The following is a 25,734-nucleotide window of genomic DNA, read 5'->3' as shown; positions in this document are numbered from 1 at the left end:
ATCTGCGAGAAGCAGAGACGTTGGGCTGTCTTGGCTGACTCGGCTTTTCAGTATCACATGGAGGTTGGGTACAGTAACTGTGGAGTGGCAGACCAGGGTGGTGGTTTCCCCTTTCAATCTAAATGTGTTTTGTGGACTCGGAGAATGGTTATGACCGTGACCCTCAGGGAATCCTATGTGGGCACTGTGGGAGTATGAGGTACCAGGGCCATCCGGTCCCTGTATAACCAAAGTGAGAGCTGTGTCTGCATTCTCGGCAAGTCAAACATGTTTCTTAGGTGAAAGAAACATAATCGAGTCAGTTCTCATATGTGAGCATGACTGCAGAGAATTATTTGCCATCCACGTCCTTGTTGTACTTAAACAGTAGTTCAGTACAGTAAGTTTATGAAGCTCATTGTGTTCAACCAGTGGCGGACCGTGCATTTCACACCTAGGCCTTCAGTAGTGCTCCGTCTGAATCAATCCACCCCTCAATAACTATTCTATGGTTATAAAAACCATCTTATTATGCAGAAATACAGTATAAAGAGCCGTTGCATCTCAGATAGATAACTCTTGTAGCCACAATAAATGCCTTTATTGAATAAACAAACCAGGAGTGAACAAGTCTCCTTCTACTGCAGCTACAGCTGCGACACATAAAAAACATCAATAATAACCTCATAAACTTGCAATATTATTTAGGAAAACAGCAACATTTTACTCACCAAAAATTTGGATTATTTGTAAACAAAATCCATCCTCCTCTCTTTCCTCAAAAACAGTTCAATTACTCTGTCGTACAGATTATCCTATCCAATCTAGACTATCCAATCAACGGGTCTGAATACGGTGACGTTGCCGTACACCTGCTAGAGGGCCCTGGTGACACCATCTCAAAATCTGATTGGTTGAAGCAACAGTTTCATCGACATTTATTTTGTGTTAGAGGGCCTGCAGAACGGATTGTGAAGGCCTTCGGGCAGACTTCTTTGACTTTGACCCTGCCTGGCAACAAATGATGGCTGAAATGTGATTGGTTAAATGCTTTAATATGAAAATACATGTGTGGAAGCAGCACAACCATCGGAAAAGCTATGAAAGGAAGCGGACAGACCATTTGGAATTATTTAATAAGTATTCATGGACAAAATGTAATTAACATCAGTTTGTGATTTAGATATTTTTTTAGGCCAGCAGAGAAGGCCTTGCAGGCCCTGACAGCCCACCACTGGGTTCAACAGTGTGTAGATGATGGGATATGTTGCTAAAACTACTGATAATCTGTGTGAGTAGCAGCATGTTTAAGGTGAATGAAATGGGACCCAAAACTAATCCCTGGGGGACACCGCATGACAGAGCAGCAGTGTCCACCACATGTTTACCTACAGAGACTGATCAAGCCCCTGTTGAGACAGGACCACTTCAGTGCTCTCCCAGAAATGTTTACTTGGTGATTTAGCCCGTAATTCAGAGTGTGGTGGTCAGCAGTATCGGATGCTGTGCTAAAGTCTGATAAAAGCGAAACTGAACTATATCCAGCATCTGCATCCATTTAAATACCATTCGAGACCTTAAAGAGAGTTCCTTCAGTGGTTTTAGGACGTACAGTGGGCTCCAGGAGGGTTTCATTTGGCCTAATAGAGCTGCAATAATATCAGTGGACACATGAGCACAAGATGGATGGATCTGAGGACTCACTTGTGAGTGGATTTGACGTGGGTGAGATAGTGAGATTAGTATTTTCTCGTCCACTGAAAAACACTGAATGTGTACAAAAGCTTGTCTATACTTGATGAAGGTGAATGAATGATACATTTGCATCACATAATGTGCTGTACTTGATGTACTTTAAGTAAATAGTGTAATAATGGTATCATTTTGGGTACTTTGTAGTTATACTTTTAATCTTGCCACAGAGGCGACGATGGAGATCCGCGGGTGAGTCCTCTTGCCTCGCTACTGTGCTCTCTGACCGGCGCCAGCCAATCGCCTTACGCGGCTACATGTTTAGGAGGAAGTACGGCTGGTGTGAGCCAGCTAGCTAGCAAACTGTCCTCTATGTGCACCCCCTGAGCCGCGGCTCTGACTTATTTCAACTACACGGATGTATGTATATTTATATATATAGTCGTTGCAAATAAACACTGTAAGGCTGTGGCTAGTGTTCGTTAACCAGCATTAAGTTGTCTCAAATTAGCCACATGCTAACATCCCGGAGCAATGTGAGCTGACATGCCGTGTTTACTCTGTACGCGTCCACTTCTTCGATCCGATCGACCACAGTGATTTGCTGAATACTTACAATGAAGTTGTCACGATGAATAGCCTTGAATTCATCGTAGAGGACGTCCATCACTTCGGCTGACGTGACGGTACTACGCCGAGCTGGCAGCTCGTCGGAGCTCAGCAGGAAACTTCGGTGCATCACTGTCAACAGCTGGATGTCAGTCAGTCAACTGTCGCACGGTGTTTCCAGCTCAGCACTTTGTGCAGAGACTTGTACCGATAGCCACACCGCTGTGGAAGAGACTGAGAGAATAATGACACTGATGAAACACTGATGAGGGACCTGCAGTGTGTGATCACTGAATTTAGGAGAACAAACACGGCTCATGTGTTGGCTTACTTTAAACTTTGAGAAGTCACAAACTATCTCAGGGGTTTGTCCCCCAGCTAGTTCATCATGAAGACCAACAAGTCATACAAGCTTGTGCTGCACAAGAAAGGTTTTGGTGGAAGTGGTAAGGAAGAACTCACCGTACACTTTGCATAGCCTGAATTAATGTTTCTCTTTTCAAAGATGTGGTGTAATGAGATTGTTTTTGAAATGAACCTTCAACTTTTCCTTTGAGCAGATGATGAGTTGGTCGTCAACCCAAAAGTTTTCCCTCAAGTGAGTCTGAGGGATATAATCGAGATCGCACACCCCACTGATGAATACAGGTGAGTTTGTGTGAGGGGAGGGTGGCTGTGTTGGTGTGTCTGATGTATTTCCTTTTCTATACTGCCCCCTGCTGAGCTCATAATCTGGCTTGGTCTCTTTTGAAATTCCCAGTCCTCTCCTGCTGCAAGTGAAGAGCCTAAAAGAGGACCTCCAGAAAGGTAAATGAAGTGTGATGTGTGTGTGATCAAGGTCGTCACATTTCAGGAATTGGTTCAGGCTGGATCAGACTGAATATGAACCATCAGTAAGAGCTGCAGCAGTAGATGACAGGATAACAGTGACAGGAGGATACAGGGCTGAAGAACCGTGCTCACAACGCTTTGAGTGGGCGACTAGAACTCTAGAAGACTAGAGAGGTGCTGTACTAGGACAAACCATTCATCAAATAATGAGTCAGTCAACTGAATAGAGTATCTGCAGAAGATTAAGCAGCAACTTTTTACCAAGCAGTTCGCTGTTTAAGTAATTCTTCAAGCATCAAAGGTTTGTGATAGTTGCCTTGCCTGTTCACTGCCCATGATGGATATTTTGTTCTTGTCTAGAGACAATCAGTGTGGACCAGACTGTGGCTCAAGTCTTCAAACTGCGTGCTTACCAGGATGTCATAGTCAACATTGTTGACCCAAAGGTATGCTCACCGTGACCCTCTCCACCAGCCTCAGGTGAACAGAGCCTCTCATGGTGTTTTTCTCCTCGTAGGACGTAACACTGGACCTGGTGGAGCTGACGTTCAAGGACCAGTACATCGGCAGAGGAGACATGTGGAGACTAAAGAAGAGTCTGGTGGGGCATGCGGACGGTTAAGTGGCTTGGTGTAATGTGTAATAAGCACATGTACGTGAGGATTTAACTGTCTCAATCTTAATTCCAGGTGAGCACATGTGCTTATGTGACGCAGAAAGTGGAGTTTGCAGGAATCAGGTACTAAGCATACGTGTCATTCACCGCACACCATTAGCATAAATGTAGGTATTATTTTCTGTGGTTGAGCAGTACCAAAAGTAGCCCACGTACAGAGAAAACCGGCCCGTTTTGGGGCTGGAACTCTGCTACAGTTCAAGAAGAAAGCGGACATTGATGTGGAGGCTCCATTAGACATAGTCTTGTTTCTTTGTGTACGGTAGTCATGGTGACTGATGTGACAGCAGGATTATTTCTGTCACTACGTGCTCGCTGATGATGTTTTTTTATTGTCCAGAGCCCAGGCCAGTGAACTTTGGGTGAAGGGAGAGAAAGTGACCTGTGGGTACATCAGCGAAGACACCAGGGTAAGAGCACATGGCACCGACCACACACCCAGTACAGGGACCCAATGCCGTCACAACCCATGGATAGGACCTTTCTCGTGTGGACAGTGAATTGCAGTGAAAAGCTTCCTCGTGTGTTTGTGTGTCAGCTTTAGTGTGGAGAAGACGGTAGGAGTCTCAGGTGCTAGAGTGCCACATAGAAAGTCAAAGTTCATTCCAGATTAGCAAGTTTGACCGTGAGAGAGAAACAACACAGATTTGCTTTTTTTGCTTTTTTTAAATGAAGTAATTAAATACACAACAAAAACAGTAAAATAGGCTGTGAGGCTGAGCTCTGGTTCTCCTCCTCTGTTCAGGTTGAGGGACGTTAGTCATGTGAGATGGACAGGTTCGCATTTCATGTTAAAACCATAGCAAGACATAAAACAAGAGATTTTAAACATTTATGAGTTGTGCATTGTGATCTGGACACACAGTATTTAGTTTTCAGTGCAGTATAATATGTGATAAATTTATAAGTGGACTGTTACCACAAACACGGACCACCATCTATAGCTTGTTGTTATATAGTCACTCTAGTGTGTCTTTGAGTTGCAGTCATTCTTTTCTCTTTAATGTCTTGTCCTGTGACGCAGGTGGTGTTCAGATCCACATCTGCGATGGTGTACATCTTCATCCAGATGAGCTGTGAGATGTGGGACTTTGACATCTATGGTTAGTGGGACCTCTCCGATTGTTACTCTCATATTCTGAGCTGGTCTGACTGGTTGTCCATGACGTTATTCGAATGTTTTGCTCTCAGGTGATCTGTACTTTGAGAAGGCTGTGAACGGTTTCCTGTCTGACCTCTTCGCCAAGTGGAAGGTTTGTGAGTGTGTTTGTGGGCTTCTGCTGTAACTGGACCCGTTGTGGACACAAACAGTGTTGAAGTGTTTCATGTTCAAACAGGAGAAGAACTGCAGCCATGAGGTGACAGTCGTTCTGTTCTCGCGTACGTTCTACAGTGCCAAAGCCATTGGTGAGTCTGTTTCCCTCATCATCACAAGGACTTATGATTTATATGACTACAGTCATCATTAACACAGCCATCATTTTCCTCAGATGAATTCCCTGAGATTCTCAGGGGGTCCATCAGACAGGATCACGAGGGCCGTTTTTACGAAGACTTTTACAGGTAACTATAGTTACTGTACAGAGCTTTTATCATCTACCTCACTTCACGCTCCTGTGAATTACTGACTGGATGGCAGAGGTTGTTTGACGACTCTTGACTGTTTGGTGATCAGGGTCGTGGCTCAGAATGAGAGACGTGAGGAGTGGACGTCGTTACTGGTCACTATCAAGAAGCTCTTCATTCAGTATCCTGTTCTGGTGCGGCTGAAAGAAGCAGGTAGTGAATGATGGAGCCTTTGGCTGACTAATGGACCTTTTGGATCCGATGCCTTTTGGAACCAAAACCCTGTGTTTACTTCCCTCCATGCCAGATGGTTTTCCTGCTGGTTATAACTCAACTGCTGCTCAAGGAAACTACCTGGAGGCCATTAACCTTTCCTTCAATGGTAAGTAGAAGTAAACGGTAAGTAGAAGACATGGTTATTTTGGGTCCTGTAGACAACATATAGCATAGTTTCATGTAAAGGCACTGCAAGGCAAAGGCTCAGACTTGTTACCGCACCGTCTGTATGGGCTAGTGAATGCCTTGCTTTGTGTCCAGGACATGAGTCCTCAGGACTCAGCAGAAGGCAACAATAGAGAGATTGTGGCTGCATTCAGCTACTGGAGTGAATTCAGAATAATACTGAAAAACAAGCACATAAATAAATTATAATGTCAAAAGTCAATAAAAGTTGAGTGAGTGTCTTTCAGTGATTGCTAACGAGAAAAGCTGACAATCTGCACACATCCCACAGTGTTTGACAAGCACTTCATCAACCGTAACTTTGACCGCACCGGCCAGATGTCGGTGGTCATCACACCCGGGGTGGGAGTGTTTGAAGTGGACCGTCTGCTCATGATTCTCACCAAACAGCGTATGATTGACAACGGTGAGTGTGACAATAGCAGCACACTTCACACACGTGGACAGTCTGTATAAAGTTACCAGAGTGTTGGTGTCGGTGACACTTCCTTTTCCCTCTGTAGGCATCGGAGTAGACTTGGTGTGTATGGGAGAGCAGCCGCTGCATGCAGTGCCATTATTTAAGGTAACCCAGTGATGGTGCCAGTGTGATGAGTGCATGGGGCCACATACCTGCCCGTTACTGATGCTCATTCCCTTTGTAGCTGCACAACAGGACAACACCTGGAGACTCTCGTGTGGGAGACGACTATAACCTTCCTCACTGGATCAACCACAGGTAAGACAACGTGATCAACGAGAATGAGGATGAATTCAGATTATATGAAAAGGTGGAACTGACTGATCCTCTTTATCTTACATGCCTGCAGCTTCTACACTTCCAAAAGTCAGAGCTCTTGTAGCTCCTTCACCCCTAGAATTAAACTGGCTGGCCGCAAGGTACATTCACATTTTCTGCAGCACTGTTGTTTGACTTTCAAAACCTGGAATGGATTGTTTGTACGTTTTTAATATCTCATTGAAATAACCTTTTTTTTTTTTTTCTAGCTTCATGCTGAGAAATTCAAGAGCAGTAAAGACCACAGTAAGTTGGGACCCTGTGATGTCCCTGAGCACTGTTTAATTTCTGGAAGCGTGGATGAGATTAGACGGGCTAGTCATAAATGGTCTACTGTTACTGAATACCATTCGGATGGAAGTGTCTTACCAGTCGTGTACATCTAATGTACAGGAGAAGCAGAACATTTATAAATAACCGTGTGTGTGTCTCTGTGTCTGTCACTGCCTGCTTAGCAGCAGCATGTTAACATTGTTAGCCTGTGAGCATCATGACTATGTTTAGCCAGATGAAGGCAGCATTTAGCTGAGAACTGCACTCAGCAGCGTCTCAGAGCCGCTTGCTTGGCTGTAGAGTCCTGGTCGTGTTAATTTCTCTAAGCATGAAGTGGACGATTAATTTTTCTTCTACTCCAACTCTCCTCTTCACAACCTCGTCCAGCTGTCTGTGCTCCAAAGGACTCTGAAAATAGCTTGCCTATACAGGTGGACTACGACGCCTATGATGCCCAGGTGTTCAGACTGCCTGGTCCTTCACGAACTCAGAGGAGCACCAACTTCAGGTATGTGACCGTTTGCACAGCATGACACTGCACAGACAGGACAGAGCTCTCCTGTTTTGTGAGTCTCGTGAGTGTGCGTGTGTCTCTCAGGATGGGTCGAGACAAAGAGACGAGTGGGAGGAAGAGCTGGGGCTCGGTGGACGTCAGCGCAGGCATAGGCGCATCCCCTCCTGTTCGCTCTGGAGGGCCTGAGGAGCAGCGCAGCCTGGCCTCAGATGACAGTCTGGGCCCGGTGTCCAACATGCTGCTCATTCCCCGCATGCCTCCAGCCCAGTATGAAGTCAGCAGCTCCCTGGGATACACCAGCACCAGAGGTACATCCTCCAGAGCTCCGGAGACAACACCCACGAGGGATGCTCCGTGTCCGTCCTTTGTCCATCCTGTTTGTCTTGTTCTGTTCTTTTTGTGTTCAGAGTTGTTGGAGAAGATGATGGACCCTCAGCGGGAGTCCAGTGCCCCGGGCAGGTTCACAGTGGGAAGTGCTGAGTCCACACTGCACATCCGCCCAGGAGGTTACACCCCTCAGAGAGCGCTCATAAACCCCTTCACCCCATCCAGGATGCCCATGAAGCTCACCTCCAACCGGCGACGCTGGATGCACACCTTCCCTGTCGGTGAGGGGTGACACAGTCTGGTGAAAACAACCCCCCCCCCCAGCTTCTTACTGTTCCCATTGAAGGTGTGAGAGGCGTCGCTGTTATTTAGCCGACCCTTTCACTGATATAGAAGGGCAGGACTGAACGACATGAAATAAATAAACATGAGAGCAAGGCTTGGTCATTATTTAAGTAGAATTCATTAGCTCTAGCTGCAGGCCTGGTATTTATCCTGCTGTTTTTTTTTAGGTCCCTCTGGAGAGGCCATCCAGATCCACCATCAGACCAGACAGAACATGGCTGAGCTGCAGGGCAACCAGCAGAGAGATCCTGCCCACACCTCAGCTGAGCTGCTGGAGCTGGCCTATCACGAGGCCACAGGAAGGTCAGACACACCACCCACACAGAGCAGACATCACCTTTGTAAGGAATGGCAGCTTCAAGCACGGACGGTAACACGAACGCTTTCTCTGTATGCTTAAGGCGAGCAACCTCTAGACAAGCAGGAGAGAACGGCCTTTACATTGGTGGAGCGATGGAAGAGTTGACTGGAAGTCCAGGGAGCAACAACAGCGGTGACACGTCCACTCAGAAGCAGAGTCCTCCTGAAACATTCATGTTCATTTATTCTTATGTTTGAACCCATCTTTAGATATTTGATTGTTTAGCTAATGAAAGAGGCTCACCAGACTGGTGACTGGGTAATTTCTCCAATTAAATAATGAAGTAATGACGACCTGTAGATGTAGTGTGGATCTGTTGATCGACACTACATCTACAGGTCTTCATTACGTCATTCTTCACCCAGGACCTGATAGATCTTCTTCCTCTGAGCTCCTCTGTTGAGCAGAGATTATTAGAAACACATGAGTGAGCCTCACTGTTGCACCGGGTGACACCATGGACACACACACTGCCCTGCTGCCACAAAATAGTAACTGTGCTGCTCTGTCTTTCCTTACATCGTGATGTCTGTACAGGAACTCTAACCAACCGTGGCTCCTCCTTTGAAGACTTCTCCCTCAGTGGTGTCGACCCAAGTGAGTCCGCCCTGCCCTTATGGAAACTGTGACATGTAAAATGATGAGTGGCAAACATAGTCTTGTAGCTATTCCTCAGGATCACGTTCATATTCTAAATCACCAAACTGATAACAGCAATAAACCTTCAGAGGTGTCTGTAGCCTGTGAGGGCTTAATGAGCTTTGGCAGGCTGCTGTGTCCACTGGACATCTGTCCCCAGGCTCGCGGGTATCAACGGCTCTCACAGGTCATGTGGCTCGGGGTCACCCTGTCCTCCTCCCCCTGTACCCCCCCCCTTTAACTGTCCCGCTCTTTTCTGTCTGTTCTCTGGGCCTCCTGTTCACCTTCATTCTGATGATAAACTATTAGTAGGTCTTGAAGTCCTCCCATAATGCTCCTCCACTATGACCTGTTTGCTTTCTACCAGCCTTGTGTGAACATGTCGATCCTGCATGGCGGGGTGCACTTGATTGATTGACACTTAGTATTTATGGCAAAAAATCTTTTGAGCTGATAGTTTGCTCACCACCTGTATGTTTGCATGATGTGATTCCTCTGCTTAAATTCACTCAGTCACTTCACATTTGACACCTCTGCTGAACTAAGGAGACTGTTTTCACTTGTTGTGAGTGATGCTGATCACAGAGCGACTGTCACAGAGCCACAATCTGCATGTCTGATCACTGCTGCACCACCACAGGCCCCTCAGGAATCACCAGCGGGGGCCACCAGGCCAGTGAAAATAACTCTGTCTTTGTTTTTCCTTCCCCTGTCTTCTGCTTCCTCTTTTATTTTGTGTTTATCTTCATCTTCATTCTGTCCTTTCGTCTTCTCACCTCACTCCTCTCCCTTTCTGTCTTTTCTTATCATTCCCCTCCCTGTCTGATCCATCCCCGTTTCCCACACACATGTACCATCCACTCTGGGTACATGGATCTGTCTTTGTTGTGGGGATGTTCTGTGTGTGTGTGTGTGTGTGTGTGTGTGTGTGTGTGTGTGTGTGTGTGTGTGTGTGTGTGTGCGTGTCTGTGTGGTGTTCTTGGGTGGTGTGGGTGCTCCTGAAGCCCTACTGCTGTCTGCCCCCCCGACAGTGCCCAGCTTCTGCTGCACGGTGGGGGTGGACTGGAAGTCTCTGACCACGCCGGCGTGTCTGCCCCTCACCACCGACTACTTCCCTGACCGCCAGGCGCTGCAGAACGACTACACCGAAGGCTGCTACGACCTACTGCCGCACAGCGACCTGGACAGGTGGGCGACTTCCTGTCCTCACAGACCGCCTGTCTGTAGACACACACTCACACGTTACACACACACGGTACAGACTAACCCTAACCCTCACGTTTATAGTTTCAGATAGATTTTCTTATTTTTAATCTTGTAAACACACAGACACATATGCGTGTCTGTGTGTTTACATTGTTTCTGGAAATCTTTGTGCAGTAAAATTGATGTAGTTTGGTTAAAGCACAGATTTGGCACTAGAGAAACTAAAACAGGACTTTGTTTTGCTGCAGACACATACATCTGCAGTAACAACGCTCTGTGAAAGAAGCAAATGCATGTGACAAATTCCTGACTCACACCATGCTCACACGTGTTTTTATGCTTGTGTCTCTTTGCCAGGCGGGAAGATGAAGCCCCAGTGATGAGTGCTTCTCAGGTGTTTGAGGAGTTTATCTGTCAGAGGTTGATGCAGGGCTATCAGATCATTGTCCAGTCCAGTAACAGGAGGCCACAGCCATCTGTGGCCACGCCGCTCGGCAGCAGCCCTCTTTACTCCAGAGGTCAGTCAGTGTTTCCTATCATAGTTTTTTTGCTCTTGGTTCTCAAACCACCTCATCTGGCATTCACTTCCCGTAATGCCTTTCAGCAGCGCCATAAAGTTGCATTTCAGCTGTGGGATGCATGTGTTTGAAGCAAAGTCAGCTTGATATTGGATATTCTGTGATTGTGGTAACTCACAGAAAGAGAAAACTGTGCCCAGCCTCAGATTTCACTGTGTTAGGAAAGATGTGTGTGTGTGTCTTTTGGCAGGACACCCCCCTCGTTGGTGACTATACGTGTCCTCCTGTGTTTTCAGGTCTGGTGTCTCTGCGTCGAGCCGAGGAGGAGGAGACGGTTTACTGGCTCAGTATGGGCCGCACCTTCCATAAAGTTTGCCTCAAAGACAAGATCATCACCGTTACTCGCTACCTGCCCAAGTGAGTACGTCTGGAAACCCCTCAGACAGATGGGACTGATTCTGCAGTCTTGTCATGTTGAACCTTCAAAGACAGACACAAAAGATGGACCGATCTTCTAAAGCTATTCATCAAACTGAGTACAAGTGTATGTGGTAGCTTTGAGAACAGTTCGATCTTTCTTCTAAATAGTTGGTGGTAGCATTTCAGACTGCCTGTTAAGGCTCAGGTGGACAATTTTCTAATCAGCACACATCACAGAGTGAGACGGGACAACTGCTGCTGCTCTTAGTACACATAGGCATTCCCTATCTGCTGTCTTCTGTCACTAAAAAGGCATGCTGACCTCTCTACTGAGGTAGAGGCGGTCCTACTTTCTAATCACACCAGTTGGCTAAAAGCTCTGTGTGTGTGTGTGTGCTAGGTACCCGTACGAGTCGGCTCAGATCCAGTACAGCTACAGCCTGTGTCCTCCACATTCTGATACTCAGTTCGTGTCCTGCTGGGTGGAGTTTGGCCATGAGAGACTGGAGGAGTACAAGTGGAACTACCTGGACCAGTACATCTGCTCCGCTGGCTCTGAGGACTTCAGGTACACGTGGTCAAACACCGGAGTGCACCATGTATGTGTTTATGTGTCACTGATTTTCAGAGCTGAAACTGGTGCATTCATGTTGTGTCTGTGGTCACGTAAAAGCCAAATATGTCATGCACTGTCCACATGTGGGGGTTTACACTTCTTATTACTTTCAATCATATCTGGAAAAAGAATCTCCAAAGGAATGAAGGTTGTTATCCATCTTCTTTCCCCGTGTCCCTTCTGCCTCCATAGTTTGATCGACTCTCTGAAGTTCTGGAGGACTCGCTTCCTCCTGCTGCCAGCCGGAGGAGCTCGGCGGGTGGCAGATGGGGAGGGGCACTGGGATGTTTATGGGGAGGGAGCGGGTGCTGGGATGGCTGGCAGCGGGGACTGGGTCCTGCTGGATGGCTTCATCCGCTTCCTGGAGGGCCTCAACCGCATTCGGCGTCGCCATCGCTCCGACAGGATCATCAGAGTGAGGCTCCGCTGGTTTCCATCATCTTTCCACCCAGTCAGCTGACTGCAGTCGCACATCCCTGCCTCATGTACCTCAGGCTGCTGCTCATACTTTAGTAACTACACATGAGGGCCATAGTTTATCATTTCCTTTAAATTTAACACATTTGCCTCCTTAAGCTGTTGGTTACATAGTTCTGAATCAGACATGGCACTAAAGACCAATGTCTTGTTTCCTCCAGAGGTGAAAAGTACATTTACTAAGTATTGAACTTAAGTGTTACTGCTACTTTATACTACAAAGGAAATACTGTACTCTTTACTCTCACAGTCTCACAGAGGTATTTACTAGATATGCTAAAAAAAAAACTCTATAGTATAACTAGCATCTAAAATATGATTAATTTTATCACTATTAATTCTCCAGTTTCTTAGAATACACAATAACTAAAACATTAACACAAACAAATGCATTCAAATGCGTTAGTGAAAACCCAAAACGACCATATACAACAGTATAACACTAACAGGAGCCATTTTACAAAATGAACAAAACGTTTTGGATACTTAAAGTACATTTTGCTGATCATACTTCTTGACACTTTTACTCAAGCAAAAGATGGCCGTCCTTCTCCCACCACAGCTCTGGTGTACGTCTGCACTCATACACTCCCATCTTGTGTCCAGACCCGAGAGCAGAGTCAGGGCTCAGTATCAACCACAGCGTTGATTTGGATTTGCTGTATGTTTAGTTGGTGAAGTGGACCCTTCCCTCTGTCTGTTTGCCATCAGCAGAAGGGCACACCAATGAAGGGACTGCAGGTTACCAGCCCTCTCCCTTCATATCCTGCCGAGGCGGTGGCGGCCCCACAAGGCAAGAAAGGCACATCAGCTTTATCGGCCTTACTGGAGATGGAGCAGAACCAGAGGTGAGTCTCTCCTGGTCCTGCAGGAACATGCTGTGTGCTTCGGACCATGAATCTCAGTTTTGGTTGCATTCTTTCTACTTTCTGTCAGGACACTGGAGGAGCAGCAGCAGGCTAAGCCTGCAACGGCCGTTAGTGACCCCCCAAGTGTTGTCACGGCTCCCATATATGTAGACAGTCCTCGCAAGGTGAGTGTCTCTCCTGTGCGTGTTGATCACAGTAACGTGTTCATGTTCAGGCAGGAAGCACTGCAGACACATCTGAATCTAATTTTATCAGCGATAGACACCTGGCTCAAATGGTTCCCCTTTGCGGGTGCTTTGGTGTGGGACTTTGGTTTCTGTTTCTCTCCTTCCATGTGCATTTTTCTCCAAGCCTCTGTTGTGTTCCTGCTGCTGAGCTTTGGGTATTTGATCCTGCTTATGTTCTTCCTGTATGCTGACAGGATGCTGCCTTTATTTTGGATTTTATCCGTAGCCCTCGCTCCTCCTACATCTATCACTCTCAGGTCAGTAACGAAATCATTGGGCATCGCTGAAGCTCTGTGTGTGTGTGTGTGTGTGTGTGTGTGTGCATGTGTGTGTGTGTGTAGTGACACTGTCAGCTCTTGCTCTACCAAGTGAGATTTGTGGTTTAGCTACGTATCTTGTGCCTAAAGGCAGAGTTTGCAGTGTCATGAGGGTGGCTCTCTTTTAACCTGGCTAGATCACCATGGAAACATAATGTTATATTCTGACTTTTGGCTTAGCTGGGCTGTAAAAGGCGCCGTCCTCTTTTCCCTGACAATATTCTCTGTGAGGGATGTAGATGCACATCGTACATTAGTAACTAATGGCATGAAGCCTTTACAGTGGAGCAAACTGCAGCATCGCATTGCCATGGTAACCTGATGCCGAGAGTGTAATATGAACACACTGACAGACGTCCCTCAGCAGGTCCTCCTCACACTGACAGGATGACGAAGGTCAGCAGGTACAGACCTGTGTGGATCAGGTTTTTATGCTCGCTCCTGATTGGCTGCTGAGTTTGTTTACACTGCTGTGGCTGATTGGGCAGATTAGAACCATGATCGTATCTGATCAATAACATTCATCAGTCTGTGATCAGCTCAGAGACTACAGTGGCGTCCACGTGTCCTTCATTGTGGAACGTAGGCAGACCTGAATGAGGTCTGATTAAATCTGCTGCAGCCAATCAGAGCTCTGAATGAGCAGCCGCTGCATTAGAACCCAACAGGAGGACTGAGAGTCACTGAGGGGAAATAAATAGCTTCACTTATTCTGCAGTGTTCCTCTCTCGCCTTATTCATACCAACCCTTCGTCACATTTCTCCATTATAACGGCCCGTTCCTCTTTACTGAAATAGTGTGCCTCTTTAGGGTGTGTATTTGCAAAAAACATTTTTGTTAACATTTCCATCCATCTATTGCAGGATTTTAGTTAACATTTCATTCTTTATGTATCTAGTAACAAAGCCCTTGAAAGCATATCTTATGCCTTAATGAGCCCCAGGTTATTCAATAGAAAGGAGGTCATGTTGTTAGGCTAGGTGGGTGCCCATGGCACTGCCAACTAGACGGGCACGAAATTCATTTGAAATGCTGATCTACTCCTAAAGGCAGTGGAGGTGCTGCTGAGGGCTGGCACTCTTCATCTCCATACACAGCTGCTACACAACATATGCACCGACATGAACAACCAGGTGGTTTAATCATTTCTATGAATTCTTTTATATCCTGAATGTGGTCAAATGCAGAGTAACTCTCATAACCGGGATAGCTGACAGTATTCAAAATGGCATTTGAAAAGCTGAGAAGACGTGGATTTTTTTACATATTATATTTCAATGCTCTGCTGTTTTGGTGTGACGGCCGAAAATGTATAGTGATGTTTTAACCCTGAACAAATGCCTGCATGGCTGGATACCACTAAACGTAGGTGAGAACGTGTGTCTTTTGGAACATTTTTACATAGTGGAACAGCTGACCTAGTGAAGTCCTTTGCACCTTTGCAGTTGCCTGCTGAAGCTAGTGAGGCTGCAGATAAAGGAATCCAGCCAGCAGTGACAGCCGGAGCAGCAGCACAGCCTGCAGGAGAGGCTGCAGCCAGCAGCAGCGCCACAGACACCAGGTAACCTCTTATTTTATGTGCACAGTGCAGGGATACTCCTGACAGCTGCTACAAAACACGTCAGGCACATAAAAAGCATTACTAATACTTGACTCATGGGCCCCACCCTGTAGGGAAATCATATTTTGGATATTTTAGATTTTGTGGCATTAAGTGTTTTACACCAAACACTTAAAACTAGCAGGTTCCAGTAAGTCCTACTGGTTGACTCCAGTGAGTAGAGCTGCTAACCTGATTAAAAAACGTAGGATCCAGTAACCTGATAAAGTTTCAGCACTGATTGCTGATCTGTTCACAGTGGGCAGTCTGTAGCCGGAGCTCTTTCTCTGTCCTCCTCCTCAACCCTCTTGGAGATCCTGGAGGCCATCAAACATCCCACGTAAGATTTGCTGTTGTGTGTTGTCAGTTGTGTCATACAGAGTGACTATTTCTGATCTGACACCTGTAAAGAAAACCAGTTACATTAGAGTTGTTACTGGAACTACCATGCAGTTACCTTACCACTGGATTTTATCCTGAATAAGATTTGAATGTGTCTGATGTCTGATACAGTGGAGCAAAAAAGTATTTAGTCAGCCACCAATTGTGCAAGTTCTCCCACTTAAAAAGATGAGAAAGGCCTGTAATTTTCATCATAGGTACACTTCAACTATGAGAGACAGAATGAGGAAAAAAAAAAATCCAGAAAATCACATTGTCTGATTTTTAAAGAATTTATTTGTAAATTATGGTGGAAAATAAGTATTTGGCCAATAACAAAAGTTCATCTCAATACTTTGTTAAATACCCTTTGTTGGCAATGACAGAGGTCAAATGTTTTCTGTAAGTCTTCACAAGGTTTTCACACACTGTTGCTGGTATTTTGGCCCATTCCTCCATGCAGATCTCCTCTAGAGCAGTGATGTTTTGGGGCTGTCGCTGGGCAACACGGCCCACGGCAACACTGCTCTCTAGCAAACTTCAGACGGGCCTGGACATGTACTGGCTTAAGCAGGGGGACACGTCTGGCACTGCAGGATTTGAGTCCCTGGCGGCGTAGTGTGTTACTGATGGTAGCCTTTGTTACTTTGGTCCCAGCTCTCTGCAGGTCATTCACTAGGTCCCCCCGTGTGGTTCTGGGACTTTTGCTCACTGTTCTTGTGATCATCTTGACCCCACGGGGTGAGATCTTGCGTGGAGCCCCAGATGGAGGGAGATTATCAGTGGTCTTGTATGTCTTCCATTTTCTAATAATTGCTCCCACAGTTGATTTCTTCACACCAAGCTGCTTACCTATTGCAGATTCAGTCTTCCCAGCCTGGTGCAGGTCTACAATTTTGTTTCTGGTGTCCTTTGACAGCTCTTTGGTCTTGGCCATAGTGGAGTTTGGAGTGTGACTGTTTGAGGTTGTGGACAGGTGTCTTTTATACTGATAACGAGTTCAAACAGGTGCCATTAATACAGGTAACGAGTGGAGGACAGAGGAGCCTCTTAAAGAAGAAGTTACAGGTCTGTGAGAGCCAGAAATCTTGCTTGTTTGTAGGTGACCAAATACTTATTTTACCGAGGAATTTACCAATTAATTCATTAAAAATCCTACAATGTGATTTCCTGGATTCTTTCCCCCCATTCTGTCTCTCATAGTTGAGGTATACCTATGATGGAAATTACAGGCCTCTCTCATCTTTTTAAGTGGGAGAACTGGCTAAATACTAAAAATATAATGGCTAAATACTTTTTTGCCCCACTGTACATACTTGTGCTTTACCTTATTACCTTATCAGAGTAAAAGTGGAAAACAGACATGGTTTGGTTGTGTTCTGTTCTGTTGTTAATATACATTGTGTCTGTGCTGTCTGGTATTACAGGACTGGTGTACAGCTGCTCCCAGAGCAGAAAGGCCTTCCCCTCAACTGCTTTATCAGCGCTGAGGTCGTTCATTGGCTGGTCAATAATGTGGAGGGCGTTGCCACGCAGGGGATGGCTGTGGATGTCATGCAGGTTAGAGTTTTACAGCCCAACTGTCCTGTAACTTGATAAGACATGGTGTGTGATGAAGGAAGGCTGTGAGGAGGAGTTAAAGGATGATTCCTGTTTATGTTAATATAAGATAACATTGTATTCACTCATCATCACCAGTCTTTATTTATGTATCACTGATTCATAACAAGTGTTATCTCCAGACTCTGTTCATACAGAGCAGGTCTAGACCAAAACTCTTTGATTAAGGGAGACTCAAGGATTCAAGAATTCAAAATAAAGGATTCAAGAATCCCCACATGAGCAAGAACCAGGAGACAATGGCAAGAAAAAACTCCCCTTTAGCAGGAAAACCCCTTTTTACAGAAGAAAACTTTTTTTTGAGGGGGATAGAGGGAGGGGGAGAGCAGCAGAGAGAGATGCACAGCAGCAACATTAAGAACAATAATAAATATATTAAGAATAGTAGGAGTATGAAGAATAAAGAATAGTATGACTAATAATGGATAATGACTAATAATAAGTAGTAGTGGCAGTGGTAGTCATGCAGGCCCACGGTGGCGTTGATCCGTAGCAGTGATCCATGGAGGCCAGAGAACTGCAGCCAGGAGAATCATGACCACTATTCACAGGCAAAGCATGGCCTGTTAGTGAAGACTGGTTGATCATATCCAGTAAGGATGTGTTGATTAAGAGTAGGTCAGTAGGGAAAAGAAATCAAAGGCGAATGTTAAAATTATCAATCAATCCAGTGAGTTCCGTGGTTCTTGTGAGGTTGTCCGACCAATCACTTTCGTCTGTGTTTGGATGAAACAAGCGGGACGTATGGAGAGAATTAGATGCTGGTTGGGAGACCTTTGGAATAACGATTTCCTGCTTTGGCCAGTCTTTATGCTTGGCTAAGCTAAGCAACTGTTCTCTGTTTCTTTAAGAAGAGATGACTGTGGTGTTTAGACAGGAAAACTGAATGAAAGCTGTCCAATATTTCTGTCTGTTTTGTGTAGAAGATGCTAGATGAAGGTTTGGTGGCCCATGCCTCTGGAGATGCCATGCGCACCTTTGTCTACGGATTCTACTTCTACAGGATCGTAGGAGAGAAGGATGGTGACTGGATTTAGATTCACTCAGGGGCCAAAAGGGCCACGCTATATTCATTTGTGTACATGCTCCTATAATAAATCCATACACTGGCTTGTAATATGTATCTATAGTTAACCAGATAATTAGAAAATATGTTGATTTTCCGAGGATGTTCTCCTGACATTCTAAGCTGTCCTGTCCACCGCAGGCCCAACCCCCCAGCCCCCTCCCACAGCGGCTGGAGCCTGGTCTGCTGCAGCCCTGGAGGACTTTGCCCTGTTCCAGAGGAAGTGGTTTGAGGTGGCCTTTGTGCTGGAGGAGCGGCGACCCTGCGACCTCCCGGCCTTCCTCCTGCCCTGGTTGCCTAGCCGGCCAGCCTCCTACGCAAGTAGGCACAGCTCCTTCAGCCGCAGCTTTGGAGGACGCAGCCAGGCCGCCGCACTGCTAGGTACACCTAGCCCGATCCTCCCAGCCTAGCCCACACCGCACAGGAGCCTCAGTCTCCTCCCTCATCCAGTCTCATGTAGATCATACACAAGTCTACCTCAGAGAAAGGCCTGGGTCCAGTACTTCCGTGTCACACCGGGCACAGAGGGTGCATTTGTTGAAGGGCTCTAGCTGATGTAGTGTCATTGAAACCAAAAACACAAACACTTTCCCAATTGGTTCTTCTGATTATTTTGATTCTGATTATTTATGCATACGTTATGATAGTATAGTCATTATGGCAGTTTTCACCTCCTCAATACCGACCTTTCACCCAGGAAGGTACTGAGAACCTCAAGTGAGCCCTCTCGGTTCCATACAACACTTCTACCTCATGCTCATAGTTTTTGGTATGATGTCTTAGAAGGAGCAGCCCGCACTGCTAGAGTGGCAGAGTGGCAGTCAGGATGGCCGATGTGGCCAGGTGTACCACAGGTGAGAGAATCAGACCTACCCAAGTCACTGGCTCTCCTGCTGCACAGGATGGGGACCACTGAAGTGAAAAGGGAGAATGTGTAGAAAGAAAAGAAAATCAGAGGAGCAGGTTGAAGTGCATTAAAATGATCAATAAATCAATCTTTATTTATAGAGCACCAATTCATAACAGCGTTATCTCAAGACTCTTTCCATAAAGAGCAGGTCTAGACCAAACTCTTAAATTAGAGAGAGACCCAACGATCCAGGAATTCAAAATTAAGGATTCAAGAATCCCCACATGAGCAGTTTAAGTACAGAGGGCCTTTCAGTAGGTTTTCACACTGTCTTGCCAGATTAAGCGGGATTCTTCTAATTTGGTGGCGATGGAGTCGAGTGTCATTCGTAGGGAGCCTGAAGCACTATCGACCAGATAATCAATATGGGAGGGGCAAAGATTCACATAGGGGTCTTCTATTGTATGGAGACATGGCATTAGCACTATCAGGTAGGCATCTAGTGTGGACATTTTTGTTGAATGGCGCATAGTCTAGTATTAGGAAATCAAACGTAACATAGGTAATGGTCTGGTGAGATGGGCTTTTGAGGACTGTCAACTGTTAAATTTCTATACCACATGCCAGAACAAGCTCAAGAGTGTGGTTAAAGCAGTGAGTGGGTTCATTTACACTCTGACAGAAGCCAATTGAGTCAAATAGTGAGATGAAGTCAGTGCTAAGACCATCATTATCATCGTCCACATGAATATTAAAGTCACTTACAGTCAATTACTTTATCTGCACTAAGGACTAAATCTGATAGAAACTCTGGAGAATTCAGTCAGGAATTCAGAGTCTGGACCAGGAGGACGACCAGGAGGACGGCACACTGTAACTAATAGGACTGGCTTTAGTGTTTTTCAGGTTGGATGAGAGAAACTAAGAACAAGGCTTTCAAATGAATTATAGTTAAGTTTAGGTCTAGGCTTGATTAAGAAACTAGAGTTGAAAATGGCAGCAACTCCACCTCCTCATCCAGAGTCTGGAGGAATGTGACTATTGATATATGATATATTGAGATTTAGCCAATGGCTGACAAAGTGCCAAAGTGTGCTTCTAATATCCATGGTTACGTTTGCAAGGTTTCAGTGTTTTTATGTTATTTTCAGCACAGGGCTGATCACTGGAAGGTCAGGAAGAGGCCCAAAGATTTTCATAATGAAGAAGGTGTAACAGGACTTCATGTAGTGTTTTAAAATATTTTTTCATAAAATAGAATGTTTTAGTTCATTTGTCAGTGCAGTGTTCATGTGTTTGTGTTGGTTCGGAGCTACGTGGAATTAGGGCTTGTTCTGCCTCCCAGCATCGTTTTCCTGACTGGGATCTATGTTGTTTGACTCCCCGGCTGAAAGGGATGACATGGGTCCACCCATGGGTCACTGAAAACCAGTGAATCGTGTCACAAGCACACCTCAGAGAAGGCTTCCACTGATAGAAATAGTTGAGATTGTCTTCATGCTGCAATTTATAAATATACCATAAATACAGATATTTAAGATACATGCCAACAAACAGCCAAGTTTTTTAGGTCAACTTATATGGAACCTAAAAAATTTGCCCTACATGAACGTAGACAACATATACATCATCAACACCACTGAACTCTATGTAACGTTTCATGATCTCACCTTCACAACCATTCAGTCTCATCATCATCATCATCATCATCATCATCATCATCACCATCATCTCTGTGGTGTGACGGAGAGATAGTGGACCCGGCTCTCCTGACAGTCGACTGTGACTCTGTAATCCCCGTAGTCCATCCATCTGTCCACAGGGTTGGGGTTAGGGTTGGACTACCACTGTCCAATCAGTGCATGCTGTGTGGTTAGTGTGTAGCTCATCCAGGGGCAGCAGGAGTGGGTGTGCCCTTTCAGTGCATGCTGTGGTGTTAGTGGCTGTGGGTCAGTGGTGCTGTGGTGTCCTCCTGGCTTTCCAACAACAAGCACTATCACAACACGGCATGTTGTGACAGTGTTTCTGCTTCGCCTCTGTTCACGCTTCATGTGACCACTCAAAGCTTCACTTCTCTCTTTTGACCTGAGCGTATCTGCAACAGTTTGCATCTTTAAAGCAGCAACCTTGCAAATGCATGCTTCCCCAGTTTGCCATGTGACATCTGGGACGGGTTTCCTGGAATAGTCACAACGTGATGCTGAAACTCACTCACTCATTAGACCAACAGACGAACTATGAAGGCTGTGAGTGTCTAATAGTTATTTATGTACCAGGAAACCTGTCTTTGACCTGAGATCATGCAGACATTAATGCTGTTTTCACTTCCTCTGTGATTGAAGGTAGTGATGGGAATGATCGCTGTCAGCATGACTGTTTAGGGTCGTCAGAAAGTGTCCTTCACACACTGAATGACAAAGCTACTCATGTAGGGTAGCTACAGTTGCACTCAAAATTATTCAAACCCAATGTTAATTGGGTGTTTTGGCAAAATTAACAGCTTTCAGCTGTGTTCAGTGAACTACTAAAACAAGAACTGAAATAGCTCGACACAACTAATATTACAGGTGATTTCCCCAATTTAACTTTTAATGACTACTTAATGCAACTAATGAGGCATCAGGTGTGCTTGAGACAACACCTGGTTTACAGATGAGGGTTAGGGTTTATATTGTTCTTGTATGTAGAAATCTTCAGATCAGTTTTGAAAAGCTCAGGAGGGTTTAATATTTTGGACTCTGTTGCTAAAGCATCTAACCTGCCACAAACATTTGGCCTCAGTCCACACTCACCACCGCTGCTCTCACTCTTCCATCTGCCCGCCCATCATGCCATCCATCTCTCCTCCTGCTTTCTTTGTCTCCTGTCTGTCTGTGTCTCCACCTCCCTCCCTCCATCTGTCCTCCAGCTGCCACAGTCCCGGAGCAGAAGACAGTCACTCTGGACGTGGACGTTAACAACCGCAGTGACCGAACTGAATGGTGCAGCTGTTATTACCATGGAAACTTCTCCCTTAACGCTGCCTTCGAGATCAAGCTGCACTGGATGGCTGTCACTGCAGCAGTGCTATTTGAGATGGTGAGTACATGTCTTTCTTCCTCCTTCCTTCCTGTTACACCTCATCCTTCATATGTCAGGAGACACAAAATACGAATAGATGGCAGCATTGCCGAACAAATAAAAAGTTCTCCGTTTCCAGGCATCATGCACTCTGAATAGTGCAACAACACTCAGATTATTCCTGGTCAAAGTTCTTTCTAAAGACCAAAAGAAAACCCTAGTAACACAACACTCAAAAAGATGAAAAACAATGCATAGAATTAAGATAGTAGATGTCAAATAGAGTACAACCCCATAGACTTATGGGTCCTAGCTCTGTTATGAAAGAAAATTATATCATCTGCATAGATATTTTATGTTCCGTATTATTGATAATTAACTCATAAATGTTTGTGTTGTTTCACAGCATGACACTAGATGATTGCTTTTTAGATTCCTCTTCAGAGTAACATTGTCATGACAGCTATAAATAAAACTTTTTTTTTTAAAGTTTGGGAACTCTTGCACAGATTCATGTAAATTTTGTCAGTGGTCGATGTCTTCGCTTCGTCTGTAGTTGTATCTGCAACTGCAGTACAAGTAGGATGAAGGAGAATATCTCTAAACTAGGAAGAGAGGCGAAATGTTCAAGTGAAAGTAGACCAAATATGAACGAAGATCAGTTTTTGCTATCTAGGAAGTGAAGCTCAATCCCACTCAGACGGCATAATGATCTCATAATTCCCAAGGTTCCAATCGTGCAACAGCACTGAAGTTACAGGACGGACACATTATGATATATAGAATCATTGTTAGTTTGTCTTGGAGTGGAAACAGACATTTGGTGAACAGAATGAAAAGTGGCATGACAAAGAAAAAGGAAAGAACAGATCCACAGATTTTCAGTGGGCTGCCATTTGTTATCATCCATCAGGTTCAAGGTTGGCACAGGAAGGCTGCCTCCTGCGGCTTCCTGTTGGTCCCTGTGCTGGAGGTCCCTTTCGCACTGACGTCTTACCTGTACGGAGATCCACTGAGAGCCCAGCTCTTCATCCCTCTCAACATTCACTGTCTGTTAAAGAACGGCAGCGACAACCTGTTCGAAGGTACACAAGCTGTCTAATTGAAGGCTGTGATGCTGTGGACTGTAGCTCAGTCACCACATGTGAACCACATGTGTCCCTCTGAATTCATTCGACAGGTTTTGAACCGGAGACATACTGGGACAGGATGCAGCTCTTTCAGGAGGCCATACTCTACAGGTTGGAGTCGTGTCTCCAGGGCACAGTGGGAATATTCTGAGCTCAGAAAGATAGTTTTTGCAAGCACATAAATGAAATTTTGTAGAGAAACTATTAACTATTTCAACTGAGCAAACAAAACTCTGATGTTTTGCTAATAATCGATTTGTGTGTTTGCTCTTATCTACAAAAGTAGAGATTTACAGCCAGTATGTCATCTCTGATCTGACCTTTATTGTGGCTTGTAGTATTAGTGGTTATTAGGTCAGATGGGAAGCATGGGGGGGGCGGAAGGTACACCACAGTGGTCAGGCAGTGTGACACGCCCACTTTTATGAACCTTCAGGAATTCAGTTTGGAAGTTTGTCCCAACTTTATCAGCCTGCAATCTAGCTGACTTCTTGGAGAATAGAGAATATATATCTGTCCCTATCTCTTTATCTTTTTATATATTTATTTCATTTTCTGAGATACATGATAAAAGCGTGTGTGAATCTTTCTTCCAGGTTCGGCTTTGTGCACGACAAGTTTTCTGCTTCTGCCTTTAATTTCCCGTCTGAGAACAAGCCCCAGTACATCCACGTAACAGGTTTGTCATTTGGCCACATGAAAACACAGAAGCTGCCTCTCTGTTTCCTGGAGGCTGACGTGGAGCTTCACTCTGCCTCTCCCCCATCAGGCACCGTGTTCCTGCAGCTGCCGTACTCCAAGAGGAAGTACTCGAGTGGGCAACAGCGCCGACGCAGAAACTCCACCACCTCCAACAGCCAGGGGCCATTCGGCGGGGAAGAGCGGGTCGGTTACTACTGGGCCTACAACACCATGCTGACCAAGGCCTGGAGGACGGGCGTGCTGGGCGACGAGAGGCTTGCCGACCGCCTGCTCAGAGACTTCACAGACTTCTGCGGCAATAAGGACAACAGACTGCTCCACTTCTGGGACAGTTGCCAGGAGAAAATGAACGCCAGCGCTCCCTGACAAGAGTAGAGACGACTGCCAGAAATGTAGAGATAAACGGGAAGTGAAAAGCAGGTGGCTCTGACCAACCTGAACCACTGAGCTAATTCCAGCATCACATGCTTGATTCTCTGGTTTGAGTGATGGAACAGGATATTTACTATCAAATTCATGCCTCAAGCACAGAGACACTGCTCCACTGTGTGTTCTGTGAAGTCTTATTTCCACAGCAGAGATAAAAAAAAAAAAAAAAGACACCAGGTGTTTGTGTTGCATCCAATAAACAGAGGCATGGGCAGCATCATGGAGGGTCAAGACAAGTCTGAGTAGACTGTTTGTTTATGTGAGAAACAATATTACAGCCTTCTCTAGGCCTAAACCCTACAGTCACCTCAGTCAGTCAGTAGTAAATGGGATAAGGTTTCCAGGCTGCAGATCAAATAGCAGGAAAAGATCATATAAGAGCTGGTCATGAAAGGACAGAGAAGTACTTCATTGAAGGAGTGCACTGGTGTTTTTAACCCTGGTCCCTCTGATTCCACGTCCTGGTGTCTAAATGACTGGTGGGTAGTTAAAGTGTTGGAACTGGTCCAGTAGATCACCTCAGCCAACAGCCACCAAACGGGCTGCAATGGCTGCAACGTGATCCTTTGGGACAACTGCACCTGATCACAGTAGGTCCACTAAAAGTGCTTGTTTTAGTGTGTGACAGCATCATGGAAAGGATCCCTACAGAGAAAGACCTGGAAGATCCTTTTGGTTTAACCACAAACTGGTGTATCCCATCAGTCAGTTTGTTTTCTGTTATTTTGTGTTACACAAATATTGTGTTGCATCCGAACTAACCAAAGTCACACAAACTAACTGATGAAGACAGCCGTTGACCTGGGACTCGCATGTAAAATGACAGTGTTTGAAAACACAGGAGTTCTCCTTTAACATCAGCTTCCTTCGTAGCACAGCAGTGAGTTATTGTGGACTTCGGCCTCAGCCTTGAGTGAAGTGCCAAACAGGAGATCAGCACGTTTGTAATCTCTGATTGTCCCATGTGAGAGCAGTTCAAAGCTTTGTTTAATTTGTTACTGTAGCAGCACAGTCAACTCTTACCACATTAAAATAATGGCTTTAATCCAAATTCTTTGTCCTGGCCACCATTTGAGGCAAATCACTGCTAATTAAGCTCTTTTTGTCCAATTCTGAAGTCACAAATGATCCTTTTGCATGTTCAGGAAACATCACTCCCTAATAGTCACTCAAACCTTTTTCATTCGTCACCA

General features: G+C 45.4%; 1 protein-coding gene across 5 annotated transcripts; it reads left to right on the top strand.

The window, feature by feature from the left end:
* Positions 1 to 2,116: 2,116 nt before the first annotated feature.
* On the top strand, positions 2,117 to 25,592 carry depdc5 (DEP domain containing 5, GATOR1 subcomplex subunit). Of its 5 annotated transcripts, none has more exons than XM_070844412.1 (42): positions 2,117 to 2,726; positions 2,841 to 2,928; positions 3,041 to 3,087; positions 3,472 to 3,557; positions 3,629 to 3,712; positions 3,801 to 3,850; positions 4,128 to 4,197; positions 4,812 to 4,890; positions 4,979 to 5,040; positions 5,125 to 5,194; positions 5,278 to 5,350; positions 5,463 to 5,566; positions 5,661 to 5,735; positions 6,087 to 6,221; positions 6,319 to 6,380; positions 6,460 to 6,533; positions 6,625 to 6,694; positions 6,803 to 6,839; positions 7,254 to 7,374; positions 7,465 to 7,688; positions 7,788 to 7,988; positions 8,220 to 8,355; positions 8,454 to 8,545; positions 8,951 to 9,010; positions 10,084 to 10,240; positions 10,616 to 10,776; positions 11,073 to 11,193; positions 11,597 to 11,764; positions 12,005 to 12,227; positions 13,001 to 13,137; positions 13,226 to 13,322; positions 13,580 to 13,642; positions 15,149 to 15,264; positions 15,563 to 15,643; positions 17,112 to 17,244; positions 18,228 to 18,327; positions 18,512 to 18,751; positions 22,129 to 22,298; positions 23,194 to 23,365; positions 23,461 to 23,521; positions 24,007 to 24,089; positions 24,180 to 25,592. In XM_070844412.1, the coding sequence occupies exons 1-42, from the start codon at positions 2,669 to 2,671 to the stop codon at positions 24,476 to 24,478; spliced, it is 4,740 nt and encodes a 1,579-aa protein (XP_070700513.1). In that variant the 5' UTR covers positions 2,117 to 2,668; the 3' UTR covers positions 24,479 to 25,592. The 5 variants fall into 5 exon arrangements, with proteins under 5 accessions (XP_070700513.1, XP_070700514.1, XP_070700511.1 ...); XM_070844413.1 differs by having other exon boundaries at positions 10,057 to 10,240; positions 18,512 to 18,691; XM_070844410.1 differs by having other exon boundaries at positions 10,057 to 10,240.
* The last annotated feature ends 142 nt before the right edge of the window (positions 25,593 to 25,734 follow it).

Source organism: Pempheris klunzingeri, chromosome 15 (assembly GCF_042242105.1).
Source record: "Pempheris klunzingeri isolate RE-2024b chromosome 15, fPemKlu1.hap1, whole genome shotgun sequence".
Lineage (NCBI taxonomy): Eukaryota > Metazoa > Chordata > Actinopteri > Acropomatiformes > Pempheridae > Pempheris > Pempheris klunzingeri.
This window is presented reverse-complemented; position numbering and strand designations above follow the sequence as displayed.

What these genes read in the sequence shown, in the direction of transcription:
- depdc5 (XM_070844410.1), top strand. Translation starts at nt 2,669, where the DNA reads ATGAAGACCAACAAGTCATACAAGCTTGTGCTGCACAAGAAAGGTTTT. An exon ending in GTGGGACTTTGACATCTATG is followed by an intron (nt 4,891 to 4,978) that starts GTTAGTGGGACC and finishes TTTTGCTCTCAG; the next exon opens with GTGATCTGTACTTTGAGAAG. An exon ending in GGTGCGGCTGAAAGAAGCAG is followed by an intron (nt 5,567 to 5,660) that starts GTAGTGAATGAT and finishes CCTCCATGCCAG; the next exon opens with ATGGTTTTCCTGCTGGTTAT.